The sequence below is a fragment of the Sturnira hondurensis genome, unplaced genomic scaffold (genome assembly GCF_014824575.4).
Source record: "Sturnira hondurensis isolate 20B ecotype Veracruz unplaced genomic scaffold, ASM1482457v3 Scaffold0006413, whole genome shotgun sequence".
Taxonomy (NCBI): Eukaryota; Metazoa; Chordata; class Mammalia; order Chiroptera; family Phyllostomidae; genus Sturnira; species Sturnira hondurensis.
Genome location: NW_028079044.1, coordinates 28237969 through 28257174, shown reverse-complemented (window position 1 = coordinate 28257174; position 19206 = coordinate 28237969). Strand labels below are relative to the sequence as shown.

General features: G+C 47.3%; 1 protein-coding gene across 1 annotated transcript; it reads left to right on the top strand.

Moving 5' to 3' along the window:
* The first annotated feature begins 11900 nt into the window (after nt 1–11900).
* KLF10 (KLF transcription factor 10) lies at nt 11901–18337 on the top strand. Its single transcript, XM_037048315.1, has 4 exons — nt 11901–12082; nt 15112–15345; nt 15506–16421; nt 16808–18337. The coding sequence occupies exons 1-4, from the start codon at nt 12047–12049 to the stop codon at nt 17065–17067; spliced, it is 1446 nt and encodes a 481-aa protein (XP_036904210.1). The 5' UTR covers nt 11901–12046; the 3' UTR covers nt 17068–18337.
* The last annotated feature ends 869 nt before the right edge of the window (nt 18338–19206 follow it).

The following is a 19206-nucleotide window of genomic DNA, read 5'->3' as shown; positions in this document are numbered from 1 at the left end:
GGGATGGGGCGACAGTGATGAGGGAAATGCTGGGAACCAGAGCCACGTACCCTAGTCCATCCAACCCGCTTACACTGGACAGATGGTCGATTTCACAGCCGAATGTAGCAGGGAATTGAGAGCGACACTCTAGCAGCAGCCATACTCCCCAATTTAAGTTTAAATATTCTCCATATGCTCGAGTTTCGGATTCTCTCCTGAAGCAGCAGGCAGCAGAAGCTAACCACCCCGAGTCCTAGCTGACAGCAAATGACTTTTGGAGCTGAAAACAACCGACTACTGTGGTGCGGTGCACGTGAAGCCGGGCCCTGGACTGACGCATTTCACCTCCAATTTGCGTTCCCTCAATGCGAGATGGTCTTTTTCGTTGCGCTTAGTTGGGTATGTAAAAATGAGCGTTGGACACTGGCCTAGAAGAGCAGGGGTGAGAAGGCACATTTCAAAATGAATCCTTCCTTCTGAGAAAAGTGATTCGTTCAAGGGGAAAAGCCTGTTTTAGAAGCCCAAGCCCTGGCTGTGCTGGATATTGTGTGCACTCTGGTCATTACAGTGACTGAGCTTTCTGCAGAAACAGCTGCAGCCCCCTGCCCTGCCCGCCTCCGCCACGGCCACCACCGTCAAGTCTTCAGATCTCGCGAGAAGCTCTGCCCTGCCTCCTAAAGAGTATGCCAATCAGGACCGGCGCTCCAATGTGCCAAACAGGACCGGAGGTCGGAGCTCCGTAGTCCCAGCCAGGCTGGTGGATTCCCATGATGCTCTGCCACCCCCGTGGTGAGTGCTGGCGCCCACTGCCTGTTCCCGCCACTCTGAAAGCTGGGGTGCAGGCTGTGCCACAAACAACCAGCCGGGCAGATACCCCTGCTTGTGATGTGCACCACAGATCTGACTGCACAGAAGGCAGCTTCCACTCTTCTAAACGATGCAAAACCTCCAAGATGTCTACCACTCATTTCCTTCATGGGCTTTTGCCTGAGCAGTTTCACACGATTGTGCTTTCCATCCTGAACAGTGGGGATCCAAGAGTTCACTTGAGCAATATCCAAACTGTCTTTTTAGTTTTATCAAATCATTTCTGGACCATACATCCCACAGTTTCTCAAAGGAAAAGAAAATAGAGATGGTACGCGATGCCTCGGGACACAAGAACTTGAGTAACACTCTCCTTGTTGCCGTGTATTAATTTCGTGGCATATTCTAGGCCAGTAATATGAAGCCCTTTGAAACCACTACCAATTAAAGTTTTGAGTTAGATGAGAGAGCTAGTTAGAGGCCAGATTGCTCCACTGTTTGGTTTAGGGGGCAGGGCAATCCGTTTCTCAAACACTATTAGAGAGGGGCTTCTTGTGTGATTAATACTGGGTAGCAGTAGACACAGGCAAATGAGGTTCTGCCCCTCCACAAGTGTACAGCCTCATGGAGAACAGAGACATTTGAATTATGGATGACTATGCTGTGTGGTATGCCCTGCGGAAGAGATGCACAATTAAGCGGCTTCCTGAAATTCTCTGTCAAATCAATGGTGTCACCAAAGCTGGGCGAAGCAATGCCCCCCCCCCCCCCCAGCCTAACATATCCTAACACATCTTTAGCAACACTGCCCGCGTTACACTGGGGCCCATTTCCTGTCTGCTAGAGACCTATTGAAGGTGAGTGTAGCAAGAAGCCAACTTGAAAAGAAATTGAGTTTAGCCCAAAAGATGTCAAAGAGAGAAGGCCCATGATCTGTCGGGAGGTAACAATGAGGCAGATGGCACCTAAATGGGGAGGTAACTTTGGATTAGCTAGACTGTGAAGGCCCTTAAACATCCTACAGAAGGGAGTTCTAGGGGATTTTGTTTTGTTTTTATCTTTTAACCCCAAGTCAAGAAATTTGAGTTAAAAATGTTTTTAAGCACTTGATCATTAATCTATTCAAGGTTCTTCTTTTTTTTATTTTTACCTTCAAACCCTAATTATGTTCCCTTTGCCCCATAGCACCCATTCTAATACATTAATCTTTAGAGGTATGCACATACTTTCTTCAAAAGGTGTATTATTTTTATGTGAATGTGCCTTCACAGAAATGACAGAAGTGATGTGTTATAAATCCTACTTGGTTTCCTGTGTTTCCCCCTCAACCGTAGCTGTTTAGGATCCCTCGGTGTTCCTGTGTACACTTGGTGGGCATTTTTACTGCTGTGTCATTTTAGACAGTGCACACGTTTATGTAATCCCTTTCATGATAAGTACCAAGGCTGCCTCCAACATGCAGCTACCCCAAGAAATCCTGTGATCAACACATCCTTATGGACCCATGGGAGAATTTCCTTAGACTATATATTCCAGAGTTTTTCACAGGTCATAGGGCATGTGCATGCTTAATCTCAACAACTACCAGATTGCTTTCCTGAGTGACAGCACCAGTCGATGCTCCCTCCAGCTCCCGGAGTTCCATCTTCTACATTCTCAGCTGCACCATTATCTCCCTTCTGATACTGGCTATTCTCAGACAGTCCACACCAGAAGCTTAGAGTAGATGTAATAGGTCATAGGGAGCTCCCCAAGGCTCTTCACCTATGAGTACCATGAGAAGGAGGATGCTTCAGAGGAATTGTGTGGGAACAAATGATCTGACATGCAAAATCTAAAGATGTAACATATATGTATTCTCGGGGAAGTCTGGGAGACATTTAGCATTACAGATGCAAAAAACTTTCTATATACACTTACTTTTTTGTACAAATTTCCCATACAATATTTGTTCCCACACCTGATGTTTGGTAAGTTTGTGCTGATTTGGCCTGACACATAATCTGACTTGGCCACAGCCAGTCTTCACTGTGGTTGATAGTGGTGCACAGGATGGGGGGGAAGAGCTGCAAGACCAAAATATCCCCTTAAACAGAAGCTTGCCCTTGCCTGGTGAGCTGTGCCTCCCTCCTTATCTTCAGCAGTTATCCTCATTCTGTTAGCAAGATCTCCAAGGAATTCTATGCACTTAGAGTTTGAGGAGTACTGCTTCAGTCTTTGCCTAACATTTTCACATAGATTGTCTTATTTAAACTTTCCCCAACAGCCCTGATTTCCTTGTGTGTAGCTATTGTGTAACTCCTATGTTACATCTGAGGAAACTGAGGCAGGGCAGGTTAAGTGACTAGCCCAAGAGTACTCAGAAAAGCCCAGTGGAGACAGATTTTCAGACTCTGCAACTGCCTCTCAAGGCCACACTTTGTTTACATCCCCTCCTTGCATGTTCCATGTTCCCTCATTCCAAAAGGAAAACACCCAGAGAGAGCTTATTGCAGAGCCAAACCAAATTGGTTAGGAGGTGAAGCCTTCCAGTCTTGTGGTCCTCAGGGATGCAAATTGCCTGCTGAGACCAAGAAGCATTCACTGCTACTCATCTTTGATTCTTCTAGAGCTTCATTGCAACTTTGAGTTAGGAGGGTCAGCCAGATCTTCATGGAGTGTGAGTTTGGTGAAGTATACCAGGTTCTATTTATCCTCCTTAAAAGCGGGTTAAGCAGGGATGCTTAATTGGCATTCTCCAGACCTCCCTAGGCATTTGTGGATAGAATTCAGGAGACTGTGAACCTAGCATTTTCTTCATCATTACTATAGGAAACAAACCACAGCAGCAGCAGCAGAACATGTAACTTTGTCACTAATAGAAATCATAAACATTTCCATATCAAATTGCAACTGCTGTGCATCCCAAAATTTCACTTATGTGTATCACAACATCAGTGTCACTTCAGTTATTAGACCCACACTGGATCTTGTTATTGAATGTCCATAAAAGGATACTATATTGCTAAGTTACAATTTTATTTTTTATATTTTGATAACTATAGATTAACATAATGATTTTCTTTGCCATCTTACAAATGTCATGAACTTGAACACAAGTTTTATGAACTTGAACATATTCTGAGCAGGAACTCATAGGTGTCATTAAACTGTGGAAGGACCATGTCAGATTTTGGCAACTCTATCACATCCCCCAGTCTCTTTTTGATTAGTTTGGGCCATGCCCTATATTTGTTTCATATGTGGTATGGGGAACAACTTAGCCCTTAAAACATAAAGGGCCTATGTGCTTGTCTTCAGGGTGAAATGAAGGATTTCCTGAGAAGACTGCACTCCACTAGATGGCTAGGCTTGGTGGGAGTGGGGTTGGAGAATCCCAAGGAAGAACATTTATGAGCTTTGCCCTTCCTCTAGAAGACCTCAACATTCAGAAGATTTCAATTAAAAATGCCATGCCTCATGCTAGACAGAGGATCCATTAACTAGAGCTTTCACTCGTTACTTACCCTCCTGCAGGTTTGTGTTATAATCATGATTATAATTCACAAAAAAGATGAAACATGTTCAGCCTTTGAAAAGGAACGCCCCACCCTGGCTGGTGTGGCTCAGTGGATTGAGTGCCGGCCTGAGAACCAAAGGGTTGCTGGTTCAATTCCAGTCAGGGCACATCTCTGGGTTGCAGGCCAGGTTCCCCGGAGCCAAGGGCATGAGAGGCAACCACACATTGATGTTTCTCTCCTTCTGTTTCTCTCTCCCTTCCCCTCTGTCTAAGAATAAATAAATAAAACCTAAAAACAACAACAACAAAAAAACATTAAAAGCAAACAAAAGGAACACGCCTTCTTTCATACGCATGACATTAGCCAAGATAACAGGATGCTGAAATCTGAACAGATATAAGTTAGTAACTGGGACCATCCAGAGAAAATGGAAGCTCCTACTTTTAAAGTAAGCTCTATCTTTATAATTACTGATGTGCAGAGAGATGTCCATGAAAAATGCAGGTTATAAAATAGAACATTCTATTATACAGAAAGAAGAGAAAGTGAGAAGGCACGACAGAGGGGAAAAGTCTGAAAAAAAAAACAACCAAAAACGTTATGCCTTGGCTCAGCTGGTTGAGCATCATCCCGTGCATCAAAAGTTACAGATTAGGATTCGATCCTGGTCAGGGTACATGCCTGGGTTTCTGGTTCCGGGGACAGCACTGTGAGAGGCAAACAATTGGTGTTTCTCTCTCACATCGATCTTTCTCTCTCTCCTCCTCCTACCTCCTTCCCCTCTCTCTAAAATCAATAAGCATGTTCTCAAGTGAGGATTTTTAAAAAATGTTACTAATGGTTAATTTCAGTAGTGTGATTATAGGAGATTTTCATCTTTTTATGCTTTTTTTGGTATTTTTTATCTTTTATTATGAGCATATATTACTCTTGTTTTGAAAAGGCAATAAGGCTATTTTCATTTTGTAAGAATCAAAATGTTAAAGTAACTCTAGTTTACTGCCGTTGGAACCGTGCACAGCCACTTCACCACTTAACCACTTCACCTCCTGGGGAAATTTTTTAAAAAGCAGAATAGAAAGTGGGGAAAAATAATTCGTTAAAAAAAATCTCAATGTAAAGTGTTACAACATACCACAAACTTTATATAGTGGGCCAAACTGGGTCCTCCATTCTCAGTGAACCAGGCACTGACTGGTGCATAGCAGACACTGGATCAAGGTGAACTCCCTTCGGCCCATTTATTTCCATCTCGGAAGCTCAGTAGAGCGCTCATGGGGCAGGGGGTGGAGAAGATAGAGGGGTTGAACACACTTCTCCAAGTTCAAAAACCTTATTTCTTACTCCACTCTTTCTACTTCTTCTACTTTATCAATTTTTCTAGTCCTCCTTCCCAGCACTTCCTCCCAGGAAGGGAGAGAAAAAGCTCTGACCCTGTGTGGCTCAGTGGGTTGGGCATCATCTCCCAAAGCGGAAGGTCCTGGGTTTGATTCCCAGTCAGAGCATGTGCCTGGGTTTCTGGCCACGCCCCTGCTGGTTGGGGACGTGTGAGATGCAAATCTGTTTCTCTCCCTCTCTTTCTCCCTCCCCTCCCCACTCTCTAAAAATAAATACATAAAATCTTTTTTTTTAAGTATTCTTATACAATGAGTATTTTGAAAATCGTGGCTGTCCCTCTAGAGCTAAAATGAAGATACAAATAGTATTCCAGTTATTTCTTGCAGCACAGCAAGCCATTCCAAAACTCAAGGACACTCTTGAAGACAAAAATGGGGGTAGGGGCTCTCAGGTGGAAGGGAGACATGAAATGCCACCTTGGTTGCTCTTCCATTTACTGTTCATGATTCCGTGGGTCATGAACAATACATTTAAGTAGAGTCCTGGCTGGTGTGGCTCAGTGAATTGAGTGCTGGCCTGTGAACCAAAGGGCTGCCAGTTCAATTCCCAGTCGGGGCACATGCCTGGACTGGGGGCCGGATCTGGTGCGGGGCACATGAGAGGCAACCATATACTAATGTTTCTCTCCCTTTCTCCCTCCCTTCCCCTCTCTCTAAAAAAATAATAAATAAATAAAAATTTAAAAAATTTTAAGTAGAGCTCATCTCTACTTCAGGCTGTGTCAGCTGGTCCTGCTTGACTGGGCCCAGAGGGTCCCAGATAGCCCCACATTTGGAGTTTTGGTCCTGGCTGTCAGTTGGGGTATCTTGGTCTCCTCCCATAGCCATTCCTCTTCAGATTTTCTCTCTCATTCAGTAATCCAGCCTAAGCTCCTCTGCCTCATGGCTGGTTTCCAAGAGGGTGAAAACAGGAACTTCAAAGGCCTTCTTAAGACCTAGACAGCAAAGTCTCATAGCATCCACCCAGGATTCTTTTGGCCAAAGTGAATCCCAGGGTCAGCCCAGAATCAAGAGTTGGGGAGACAGACTTCACCTCTTGAAGCAGGAAAAGATTAGCTGGAATGGGAGGTGGTGTTGTGGCCATCTTTAGAAAAAAAACGATTTAAAGAATTAAAAATTAAAAATAAAAATTTTAGTGAGCTTAAAAACCACGGTAGTTGGTACAATAAAAATAACTCATAACATTCACCAGTCAGAGGGGCTAATTTTTTTTCTACGTTGCCGGACGCTTTCGCTTTCTGAATCAGCCAGCCCTTGCTTGCTTCTCCTCTACACTTTATGTCACATTAGCCCAAGCAATTCTAAGTGCAGCGTGTGTGCAAGAAGTCCTTTCTATGTCACCCTTTGCCAATATTTCACCAAGTGGCTGTTCCTTCTCAGTGTCCTTCTTCCAGTGCCTGTTGCTCCCCACACCCCCACCCCACCCTCACTTTTGTTATCTCTTGTTCTCCACTCTTCCTAGGGGATTTCTATCCACTCCTCTGGCTTCAGCTGCCACCCACACATGAACAATTCCCACATTTTAATCTCCAGCCCAGATCTTTCTCTCCTGGGCTCCAGACCTGAAATCTCACCTGCCTCCTGGGCGTCTCTATTTGGATGTCCTACAGGCAATTTCACCTTTACATGTCCTAAGTCAAATTGGGCATTTTCTTCCTCCCCACCAAGACCTACTGCCTCCCTGTGGTTCCTTCCTTAAGCAACAGGGCCTTGTTTTTGTCCTGTTTTGCCCAGTGAACCAAGCCCGAAACCCAGCAGTCCCCCACGTCTCCCTCTTCCTCATGCCCACACCCAATCAATTACCAAATCCTTCTGGTTACTGGGCCACTATTTCCCGAGTTCGGACTAGCGTCATCTTTGCTGTCTGCATTACTGCAAAGGCTTTCTTACTGGTCTTAGACCCCCACTCACTCTAGCCCATTCTCTACGCTGGGCCAGAATGAGCTTTCTGTACCATTGTTTCTGGCTGAAATTCGTCAGTAGCTCCTCACTGTCCTCTGGATCAAAGTTCCACATCTACATTCCTTCCACATCTACATTCCTTCTCATGGTACACCATGTTCTGGGCTGCTTTCCTCAATACCATGAGCTCTTCATCCCACTGTGATTCAGTCCAGAGCATCCTGAATCCCCCAAATTCTCTCTTCTCTCCACCTCCACCTCTCTCCTCCTCCAGCCCTCCCTTTGCCCTCCCAGGATATTCTGTGCATACCCCTTTCTTAGCACTCACCACTCTACAGTAATGCCTGGCTCACCGTTTACTTCTCACACTACATTGGAACCTCCTTCAGCACAGGAGCTTTGTCTTTTTTATGGTTGTTTCTCAGTGGTCAGCTAATGTCTGGCACATGGCAGGACAAGGGATGAATGGCGATGACACCTGTTGACTGGTAGGAGCAAAGAGATGACTCATGGGCACAATGTATTGTAACATCCACTACTAAACTGAGGGATCTTAACCATCAGTCCCTCCTCCCGTGTCATTATTCTGAGTGAAGGGGAAATCAGCACCATCAGTAGGAAAGGTTGAATTTATCTGGGGTACTGCTTACCACTGCCCAAGGACTTTCTCTTACTCATGCCCAGGATGACAGGCTTCCATGCTTGGCATGGCAATGATACAAGCTAAGGGAAAGGTATGGAAGGGTCCACACTTCTGCCTAGGCATCTGTCCACATTCTATCTATAAGCCCAGTGAGTCTTCAGAGACAAGTAACAATTTTATTTTCTCCATTTTAAAGTCTTGAGTGCCTAATATGGAACAGATGCTGGACCAGAAAGATTATTATGACATGGCCACCACCTTAAAGGAACCCAGATCTGGGTGGAAAACCAGAAGAATTTAGTATTGTAAAATACTTCTTGCAGTTAAGATATGATATGTGCTCTCCTCTTATCACGGGGGTGTGGAGAAAGTGCTATGGAAGCAGAGGAGAACAATGAACTCATCTTGGAGTTACCAAGAAAGGCTTCAACAAGGCGGCAAAGCAGCTCTTAGAGGATAAAAAAAAGTACATTTCTTCCCAGACACTATGGCCTCCTGCCTCACTTTAAAGAGAGTGTTAATTTCATATGGTGGCCTATAAATTCATCAGTCTTGTGGCTCCTCTTGCCTCACTTTTCCAACTTTGTCCCCTCCCACTACCCTTCCCCCCACTTCACCCTCTACACCTCAGGCCAGGGTGTGTCACACCAGGCAAGCTCCCTCCGGCTGTAGGACTCAGCCACAGCTGTTTCCTCTACTCAGGTGCATTCTTCCTGGATCTGCTCATTCTCTCATTAGATTTTCAGTTTAAAAGTCTCCTCAAAGCAAGCTTCTGTTCTTTCCCGCATCAGACCAGCTACCCACAGGCACATCACCCTATTGCAATTCTATGCATTACAGTTAATTTCCTTACTTTCATAAGTGAATGTATGTGCATCTCATCTACCTATCTTTGCCTTCCAATACAAGTTTTGTGAGAGCAGAGAACCGGCCTATCTTGTTCATTGCTGTTGTCCCAGTGCCCAGTGACTGTGACACATAGTAGGTGCTCAACAAATGTTTGTTGAATGGAATGGGTAAATGAGCAACACAATGTTTATTGAATGAGGATGGGGCTTAGAACCAGGAAAATGTACCATATGTTTGAAGAACAGCAAGGCATTTGTTATGGCTGTGGGCAGAAGTGTGTCTTAAGTGTGTGGGTGGTAAGTGCAGTTGGGAGGGTGGGGGAGTAGTTGGGGGCACACCACAAAGCTCTGAATGAAATGGCCTTTATCTCCTAGGCAAGAGAAGGAAAAGATCATTTTTAAGTAGGGAGTGCCATGATTGGATCATGACTTTCAAAAAGCCATTTCTGGTCCAGTGTGGAAAGTTTGGGCACTAGAAAGCAGCCAGGGTAGGGATGGAGGTTGGGTTGGGAGACTGCACATTATTTAACCCAAGGGGAAGTTGATGACAGAATAACCTAGACCAACATTTGAAGGATAGAAATGGAAAGTGAGGAAGGAGAGGCATTACTGAAGCAAAACTGTTGGGACCTGGGGACCAGCTGGATGTAGGGCTTCCAGGGAGACAGTGAAGATTGCATGGGAGACCATGAGTGCATACAGGAAGGAGCAGAAACAATGGTTTTAATTTTGGTTCTGTTGAGTCCGAGGTGGCCAGGGACCATCTTTCTCTGAATCTCTAGGAATTGTGCCACCACCACACTGTTCCTCCTACCCCTTTTCTCTTTTCTTTCCTGTTTTGAATCACTCCCACAAACCATGAATGCTCCCTGCTTCTTAGCGTGCTGGGGCACCATGCCAGCAGCTCCACATTCCCGAGGAAGGGATGAGTCTCAGACCTGGAGGGCCAACCACAGGAGGACGGCTCCCTGACAGGAAGGAAAGCTGGCCTGCCGGCTGGGCACAGACTGGAGCTTCCTCTGCTGCAGCAGGTGCCCAGGGCCAGCTGCTTTAGCCCCTCAGGCTCAGATCAACAGGATGGGACAGCCCAGGCGGAAGGAAGCCTGCAGGGAAGGACACCCTGCAGACAGATGGGGGAGGGGTCGAACTGGGTGGAGGAGAGACAGGAAGAACAGCCTGGGCTGCTGAGCTGGCGCCCCTCCAGCAGATTCAGGAAAGGCAGTAACAGGAGATCATTCAGTGCTTTCCACCTCGGGCATCTCTGGCCCTGTTAATCGTATTATTATTATTACTGTTGTTGGCTAGCCCGGGCCTTAGACATATCAGAAGAAATCTTCGGGAAATGTTCACAGCTAGTTTCCTTTCTATGTACATTCTATGCTTATCGGTTTAAAAAAAAGTACACTTATATTAGCCTTTCAGTTACACAGAGGTGAGGCAGCTCTCGGGAGGAGCCGTGATCAGCCTGTCCAAAGCAGATAAAATATCCCTTGTGCTTTAAGCCCCATTATCACTACCCAGCTTTCCAACAGCTGGGGACCAACGGGCTACAAAGAGGTAAATAAGGAGTCAAAGCAGAGCCGCGGGCTCCCAATCAGGAGTCCCCGCCCGCCTCTGACCAACCAGAGGTGGAGGATGTAAGGGAGTGGAAGGCGAGTGGTGCCTTGGATGGGGCCCTTGACCCAGCGGATATCCCTGCAGCAACTCCACTCCAGGCGTTGCGGAGAGAGCCCCCTGCTTGCCCGGGCGACCCTGGGAGATCCCACCCCACCCCACCCCATCCCTACCGTTTCCAGGCAGGGAGGGCCTTTCCAAAGGCCTTGGCCTGGGGTGGGCGTGGGGTCTATTTTTGAAACAGCTTGTAGACTGCAACTTAAACTTTAGCAACATCGAGCTCAAAACTCGATCCCGTAACCAACCATCGGTGCCAGAAAGGATAAAAAAAAATCGGTTCTACCGCTCCCATCACCCCATTGGCCCAGTCCTCCGGTTTCCTACAGTCCCCACGCCGATCTCTTGGCTGGCCAGCAGGAAGGATGGGCGGGGCAGGAAGGATGGGCGGGGCGGGGCGGGCCAGGGCCGGCACTGCTCCCAACCAAGCAGATGGGGAGGGCAAGCCCGCGCCAGAGGCCCAGGCGTGGGCTGGGGGCACAGTAACAGGTGTTGGCTCTGGGACTGGGCTGCCTTCCCTCCCCCTCCCCAGTCCCTGTGATCCCCGCGGCCCAGGGAGGCAAAAACCTAGTGAATGCTCGAGAAATGCAGCTTGATCGGTTAGCGGGATCTGCTTTCTTGCCAGACGAGCAAAAGGATGGCGTTTCCAAATGCAAATCTTTTGGCTTGGACCCTAGTTCGCAGCCGCCGCCTCCCCCGCCCGCTGCCCGGCGTCCCGCCTACCCCGAGGCTGGCTGACTTGGGGCTCGGCGCCAAGGGGACGCGGCAGAGTGGGCATCCCTCCCTACCTCCCACGTGGGACTAGCCCTCTGCAGTGCCTGGGCGCGCCGCCGCCGCCACGCCTCTGGACTAGGTCCCCTCCCGCAGCATCGCCCCCTAGCCTGGGGCGGGTAACGACAGGCCTGGGGTGGGCGAGGGGTGGGGGGTTGTCACTGAGTCAGGTGGCAGCGGGAGTCCCTCGGGCAGAGGGAACACGCTGCCTGGGATTGTGTACACGCTCCACTGACACAAGCTTCACGCTGCCGGGCAGCCGCTGATCACGCGTGGCCCCGCAAGCCTATTGGCCGGCATCTCACACACCTTTGCCGCTGATTGGCTAGCCTTAGGCTCCGCCCCAACCCCGCCCGCGGCTCGCGGCAGGCGGAGCGCCTACCTGAATGGGGAGGGGGCAGACGGCGCGGAGCGCGGTGTCGGCGGCGGGAGTGTCGTCGAGTGTCTCTGGGTGCCTGTCTGTGGCCAAGCAGTGGAGCAGACTAACAGCCAGTCATCTTGCCGCCCGCGGCCAGGCAGCCAACCATGCTCAACTTCGGCGCTTCTCTCCAGCAGGCTGCGGTAAGTCACCTGGGAATGCCCCTGTCCTTCCCTGCCTTGCCACGTCTGAGGGGCCAGCGGGTCCGTGAACCCCGAGTCCCTGACATCAGCCGCGCCTGAGGACCAGGGCTGCAAAGGAGTCTTTGGGAAGGCTGGGTTCTTCCTGCAGATGAGGCATTGGTGAGGGCATGTGTGTCGCCAGGGGTCAAGAGAGGCGGCCTGGGATGTAGAGCCAAGGGAGAGACGGGTCTTGTTCAAGCTGTAATAAGGGGAAGGGGCAGCTCCCGAGACAGACTTGAGGCTGGTAAGGAAGAAGATGACTGGAGTGAGGAGGGGACTGCTGTCTGGCAGCGAGGTTAGGGTAATGTGTGAAGGAGGGAACAAGGGGGCCATCCTGCACCTGGCGCCGGGAAAGATGTCTCTTCCTGGATCAGGACTGCGACCCAGGATGGGAGGGGGCAGCTCGCGAGCATTTGAGGAGCCGGATGTCCACAGGAGAGGAGACCCTTTCTCAGGGGTCTGAACGGAGGCTTGCAGGATTGGGGGCTGCTCAGCAGATAGCCGGGGGCTGGAGGAGGGATCGCCCAGCGGGGATGTGGGGGAATGGCACGCGGAGTGCAAACCCCGGAGGAGGGGGATGGAGTTGACCCCCCAGACGTCGGCGGGGGACTCCCCATCCCCAGCAGGGGCAGGTGGCCGCCTTCTGTGAACCTCTTGGAGGGGGTGGGGAGCCGCCTCGGGGATGGGAGGGTGGAAAGCAGGACGTTGCAGCAGGGCGGGGAGAGTCGAGGGGGGAGCTGGGGCCGCGAGACGCGGGGGCCGCATGTCTAGGCGGGAGCCACAGGCCTTGGGGCCACGCGTCTGAAGCCCGAGCCTGTGGGGGCTGCACGTCTGGGATCCCGTGGAGACCCGTGGGGGGCGGGGGCCAGAGCTGCCGGATTTTGGGGAGGGTGTGCAGCATCTGCTGGGAAAGACCGGGTGGTCTGAGGTCCCCCGGGCTGCGTGGGAGGGAAGCACCGAGGGCTCGGCTGGGAGGGGGCGGGGGCCGGGTTTCCGCGGGGACCCAGCTCCTCCTCCGGCTGCTAAGGCGGAGGCTGGGGGTGGGCTGGGAGCGGGTGCGCCGGGGAGCTTCTCGTCCCCGAGTGACCCAGCTCTGGCCTCCACCAGGGGCGGGAGCGAGGCCCGGGCCCGCTGTCGGTTCCTAAGGGAACCGCGGCGAGCTGGGAGGGGCGGGCACTCCCAGAGTAGGGCGTCTGCGGCCCCGCCCCTCCCTGCGGGCTCCGGCGCGCACTGCCGAGCGGTTGGCGGCGGCGCCCGGGGCCCCTCCCCAGGGCTGGCGCGAGGGCGGGGGCCGGGAGCTCAGGAAGTAGGTGAAAGGTGACGGCGCGGCAATTCCCAGTTCACGTTTCCTGCGCTGCCGGGAGCAGCCGCTGATCACGCTTTGTTCACATGCCTCGCCCCCTCCTCCCACCGCCCCCGCCCTGGCAGCCCAGCCAATCCGGACCGGGGCCGCCAGGCTGGCTGGCCTATGGCGGGGGCAGGGATGCTGGGACGTGCGAGCTGCGAGGAATGTTCCCAGTGACTCACCCATGAGCCTCATTGAGGTTAGGGCGGCCCCATCCGTCTCTCCCCGCCAGCGAGGATCTCCCCCGCCGTCTGCCTCCGCCCCTCGTCTGCCTCCCCCTCCTCCGCCCGCGCTTCCCTTTCCTCCCTGCGGCCCCACTCCTTTTCCTGCCCTCCCTGCTTCTCTTCCAGCTCATAGTTCTCTTCCCTGCTGCCTGCCTTTTCTCCTTTTTCTTTGCATTGGCAGCTTGAGGCTTTTACACATACGTGCGCTGTCTATTGCAACTTACATAAAGGCGTGCTCGATTATGCAATTGCACTGTTAGCGATATATCTAGAGCAATAGCTGGTTTTCTAAGTATTTCAACCCAAAGGGTTTATGCCTTTTTAAAAATGAGCGTTGAGAATAACACCTTGTAAAGAATGTTGTTCAGTATTTTTACACAATCTTTCGTTTGAGCGAAAGATCTCATTAATGGAAAATGAGAAAGAGGGTGGGTAAGTGCCAATATTTATAAAAAGCAGTTTATGAGTCTTTAATATGAAGCATTGAACACTTGATAGGAGCTGTACATGTGAATAGAAAGCGTGTGCTGTTACTCTTGTCATCAAGCAGTTCTCTAAAAAATTAACATTCCTTTGATTTGATTATTACAAAGTCCTTGCAGCCAAGATTTTTGCAGATTCCGAGCAAAATTGCTAAATTTTCTGATTATCCTTTTTTTTTTCAGTATTACTGCATTAGCTGGTCATAGTTGTGAATAGCAAACCATTGTGTTAAAATAGATTCACTGAAAGGGAACATAAACATGAAGAAATTGAAACTTAACTAAAAGTTTTGGTATTTTTCCATGTGTTTCATTTTTATCTCTTTACCCTAGATAAGTTTTCAGAAAAGTTAGATTTCAAATAACCTAATACATTAATTTGAAAGAGCCTCGGAAGATTTTTTTGTTCTGTTGATTTTTATCGCAAAGCACAAAGTTTTCAAAGGTCAGGCCTATAAGAATAGGCCAGAGCTCTGTCTACTGCATTTCCTTTTTAAAGAAAGTCTTGAAAAAAGAAAACTTCTGTAGAGCATACCCTTAGTTATTTTCTCTGACCCCAGTTGCAAGTGGCTACTCTGGAAAGAACATACAACGTTTTTTCTTCTAAGCCTAGAGCTTCTCTCTCTCTCTCTCTCTCTCTCTCTCTCTCTCTTTTTTTTTTTTTTTTTGGCTCACAAAATGCATTGATGGCCTTTGGCCTTGGTCCTCTTAATCATGGTCACATGCTCCTTTCTATCCGGCAGGGGTGTCAGTGTTCAAGCAAAAAGGTGAGAGGAAGAACAAGGACGGTTTTGATTACCATTACCAGCAGAATGGGATGAGAGAAAAATTATTTCACATTTAAATTTGGAAAATTGGGCAATTAGCAGAAAAGGGGGAAAATTATACAGTGTAATTAATATATGCTTAGAAGCATTTAATCTTTTTTTGCCCCCATAGGAGGAAAGAATGGAAATGATCTCTGAAAGATCCAAAGAGAGTATGTATTCCTGGAACAAAACTGCGGAGAAAAGTGATTTTGAAGCTGTAGAAGCACTTATGTCAATGAGCTGCAGTTGGAAGTCTGATTTTAAGAAATACATTGAAAATAGACCTGTGACACCAGTATCTGATATGTCAGAGGAAGAGAACCTGCTTCCGGGTACACCGGATTTTCATACCATCCCAGCATTTGTAAGTATTGTTTTTTAAAACATATTTTATTGATTATGCCATTACAGTTGTTCCATTATAAGTATTGTTTTTTAAGATGACTGTAAATGATATACTTCCTTATAATTTTCATAATGGACTCATAAATTTCTCAAACTGTTGCTTGTATATTTCTTTGTAGTGTTTGACTCCACCATACAGTCCTTCTGACTTTGAATCCTCTCAAGTGTCAAATCTGATGGCACCAGCGCCATCTGCCGGACACCTCAAATCATTCTCAGATACTTCCAAGCCTCACATTGCTGCACCTTTAAAAGAGGAAGATAAGAGCACAGTACCTGTCCCCAAACTCCCCAAGGCTCAGGCAACAAGTGTGATTCGTCATACAGCTGATGCCCAGCTGTGTAACCACCGATCCTGCCCAGTGAAAGCAGCCAGCATCCTCAACTGTCAGGACAATTCTTTTCAAAGAAGAACCCACCTAAGTGTTGAGGCTGCAAGAAGAAACATACCTTGTGCAGCTGTGTCACCAAACAGATTGAAATGTGAGAGAAGCGCAGTAGCAAATGTTGATGAGAAAGCAAGTGCTGTGCTTTATGACTTTCCTGTGCCTTCCTCAGAGACAGTCATCTGTAGATCTCAGCCAGCCCCTGTGTCCCCCCAACAAAAGTCAGTATTGGTTTCTCCACCTGCAGCAGTATCATCAGGGGGAGTGCCACCTATGCCAGTCATCTGTCAGATGGTTCCCCTCCCTGCAAACAACCCTGTTGTGACAACAGTTGTTCCTAGCACTCCACCCAGTCAGCCACCAGCGGTCTGCCCACCTGTTGTGTTCATGGGCACTCAGGTGCCCAAAGGTGCTGTCATGTTTGTCGTACCCCAGCCAGTTGTCCAGAACCCAAAGCCTGCGGTAGTGAGCCCAAATGGTACCAGACTCTCTCCCATTGCCCCTGCTCCAGGGTTTTCCCCTTCCACAGCAAAAGTCACTCCTCAGATTGACTCATCAAGGATAAGAAGTCACATCTGTAGCCATCCAGGATGTGGCAAGACGTACTTCAAAAGTTCTCATCTGAAGGCCCACATGAGAACACATACAGGTACCAACTGTTTGTTATTTATGTCGTAAAAATTTAGATGAAATTTTTTTTCATAGTGATCACAAATGTAAACCAGGCATATTAAAGAAGAACTTGGCAAATTTCTTTAAATGTCTTGAGTAGCTACTTTAATAAAGTTTTTTAAATAAGTTATTTGTAAAGTCTTTGTACTATAGTTGAAATCCAAAAATGTTTTTGTTTTGGGCTCCTTTTATAAAGGGAAGGCTTTTATCAATGTGATGGTGAAAGTTGAAAACAGTGGATACGTGTATAGTACTTACTGACAGTTTATTAATAGCCTTTTAAAAATACTAACATAATTAAGTATGTAACTTACAGGGATTTGGTAAATGCACAGTAATGATAATCTGAATTTTTTGTTTCAGGAGAAAAGCCTTTTAGCTGTAGCTGGAAAGGTTGTGAAAGGAGGTTTGCCCGTTCTGATGAACTGTCCAGACACCGACGAACCCACACTGGTGAGAAGAAATTCGCCTGTCCCATGTGTGACCGGCGGTTCATGAGGAGTGACCACTTGACCAAGCATGCCCGGCGTCATCTGTCAGCCAAGAAGCTACCCAACTGGCAGATGGAAGTGAGCAAGTTGAACGACATTGCCCTACCTCCAGCTGTTGCTCCCACGCAGTGACAGATCCGAAGGTGAAGAGTCAGGACTAACTTTGGTCGCAGTTGGGAGCCAGTGGTGATGTAAGGACATTTCCACTGCAAGCCTGTGGCCCTCGAGTGCAGGCTGAAAGCAGAAACCCCACAGCTTGGGGAGAAGGCCCCAACGGGGTTAGATGACAAGAAGTGCTGTGGTCACAGGCACGTCACAGGGTGGCAGGATTCATTTGTTAACCACATGAGAGAGACGGGGAAGCTTTTACTCGAGATATTTTTTGGAGGTTTCGGATGAGGTCAGCACAGGCAGCACAGATGTTGAATGTGTGTGCATAATCTGTTACATTACCTTTGCCATTTATGCTTGAGACCAGCTTTTCAATGTGATTCTGCTAGTGCACTGGTTTCAGGAGTGTAGAGACGGGAAATCAACCTTACGGTACAGAGATAGGAAATTGATCTTTATTGTTACAGATATTGTCATCTTCTCCTAGAGTTATCTTGTTTACTATTCCTAGTCTTTCCAGTCAACTTTGTGGACACAGTTGTTAAATAGGCCTAGCAATTTTACATAGTTGCTGACATTTGGAATTGATGAGCTGTATATTGCTACAGAGGGCCCAAAGATTTGGAATCCTCAGTAATTTAATTGCTTTGAAGTGTAGCTACAATTTTTCTGCATTTTTGTTTTGAACGTTTAACAAATGACTATATCTAGGCATTTTATTATGCTTTGAATTTTAGTTTGCCTGCAGTTTCTTGTGTAGATTTGAAAATTGTATACTGATGTGTTTTCTGTAGAGACTTAAGATACACTGCACTTTGTTTAGAAAAAAGTTTCAAAAATGAAAATATATATTGTAAAGAAGGGATATGAAGAATTTTAGATAACTCCTTGAAAAAGATGGCCTACGTCATCAGTAAAGTATCCTCATGTTGGGAGGATGGAACACATGCTTTATTGAATTAGGAAGTCAGTGACCATTGTTCACAGTGGACAGACAATGTCCTGTCAATTTACCTGTTAATTTATAGGAGGTTTATGGGGGGTGGAACTAGATGTGTAGAAAAAGTACTAGAACATTCACTTTTGTTAAACAGTATTTTTGTTATATTCTGTTGTGTAGTGGATAATACACAGTGGTAAAACAAAAGTAAATTGTTTCAAATATATAGTGAAATATGTCCCTATATCTACCCACTTAACATTTTTCTCTATATTGGGTCTAGATTTCTGATACCCAAACTCTTAGACCCTTGGAAAAGTTTTCTTTTAATAAAAAATCCTTGTGATTTACGATTTGCACATTATTTCTTTTGTTGTACTTTATATCTTGTTTACAATAAAGGATTTCCTTTGGTATTTATAACTGGTTGATTGCATTTGTTGAGAAACATTTTCTAACCTTGACATTAATCACTTATGGTACTATCAAAGGACTTAGTGTCCGAACCTCTCTGAGGGCCTCATTTCAATTTGGAACTGGAGGAGTGTGTCTTTGACATACGGGTCTGTTTAGAGAGCATGTGCAAAGTGAAGCCAGGTCTCTGTTTATTTACACAATGTGAGAACTTGCCCGGTACACTTTAATTTTTAAACATTCGTGTACATTTTGATGATTTGGGGTTGAAATACAGCTCTCTCAGCAAAGCCTTAAGTAGCATTAAGTTAAAGGTACTACAGTGAATAAGTTAAGCAGTGAGACTGCTGTGGCAAATGCAAAGAAGCCCAACTTACTAAATAAAGACTAAATTGTTCACCTCCAGAAGTTAGATTAGCTCAGACCATTAAATAATACCTCAAACACAATGAACATACTGGTCCTTACGTTGCATGAAAGTTAATCCACCTATGTAAAGGAATACTTACTAGTCACTCATCACTAAAATGGACTAGGAGCTGTAAATGCTACTTGAATTGAGGATAATCTTGGAGATTACTGTTTTAGTTTGCTCTGAAATCCCCTTGTGGTCATGAGAGAACATCTTCCACGGTGCCCAACTTCACCATTGACCTAGTCTGGGTCACTGTTGAATCATCCATGGTAAGGGGCAATGTATGTACTTGGCACCAGTTGCAGGACACACCTCTTTTCCTGGAAACCTAACACCACCTAATTACAACACAGCCTCTGGGGCGTGACCTTGCCATTCTGCAGCTTCTGTG

Coding starts and splice junctions, on each gene's coding strand:
- KLF10 (XM_037048315.1), top strand. CDS start 12,047: ATGCTCAACTTCGGCGCTTCTCTCCAGCAGGCTGCG. Junction 12,083..15,111: donor CTTCTCTCCAGCAGGCTGCG/GTAAGTCACCTG, acceptor TTGCCCCCATAG/GAGGAAAGAATGGAAATGAT. Junction 16,422..16,807: donor CCACATGAGAACACATACAG/GTACCAACTGTT, acceptor TTTTTGTTTCAG/GAGAAAAGCCTTTTAGCTGT.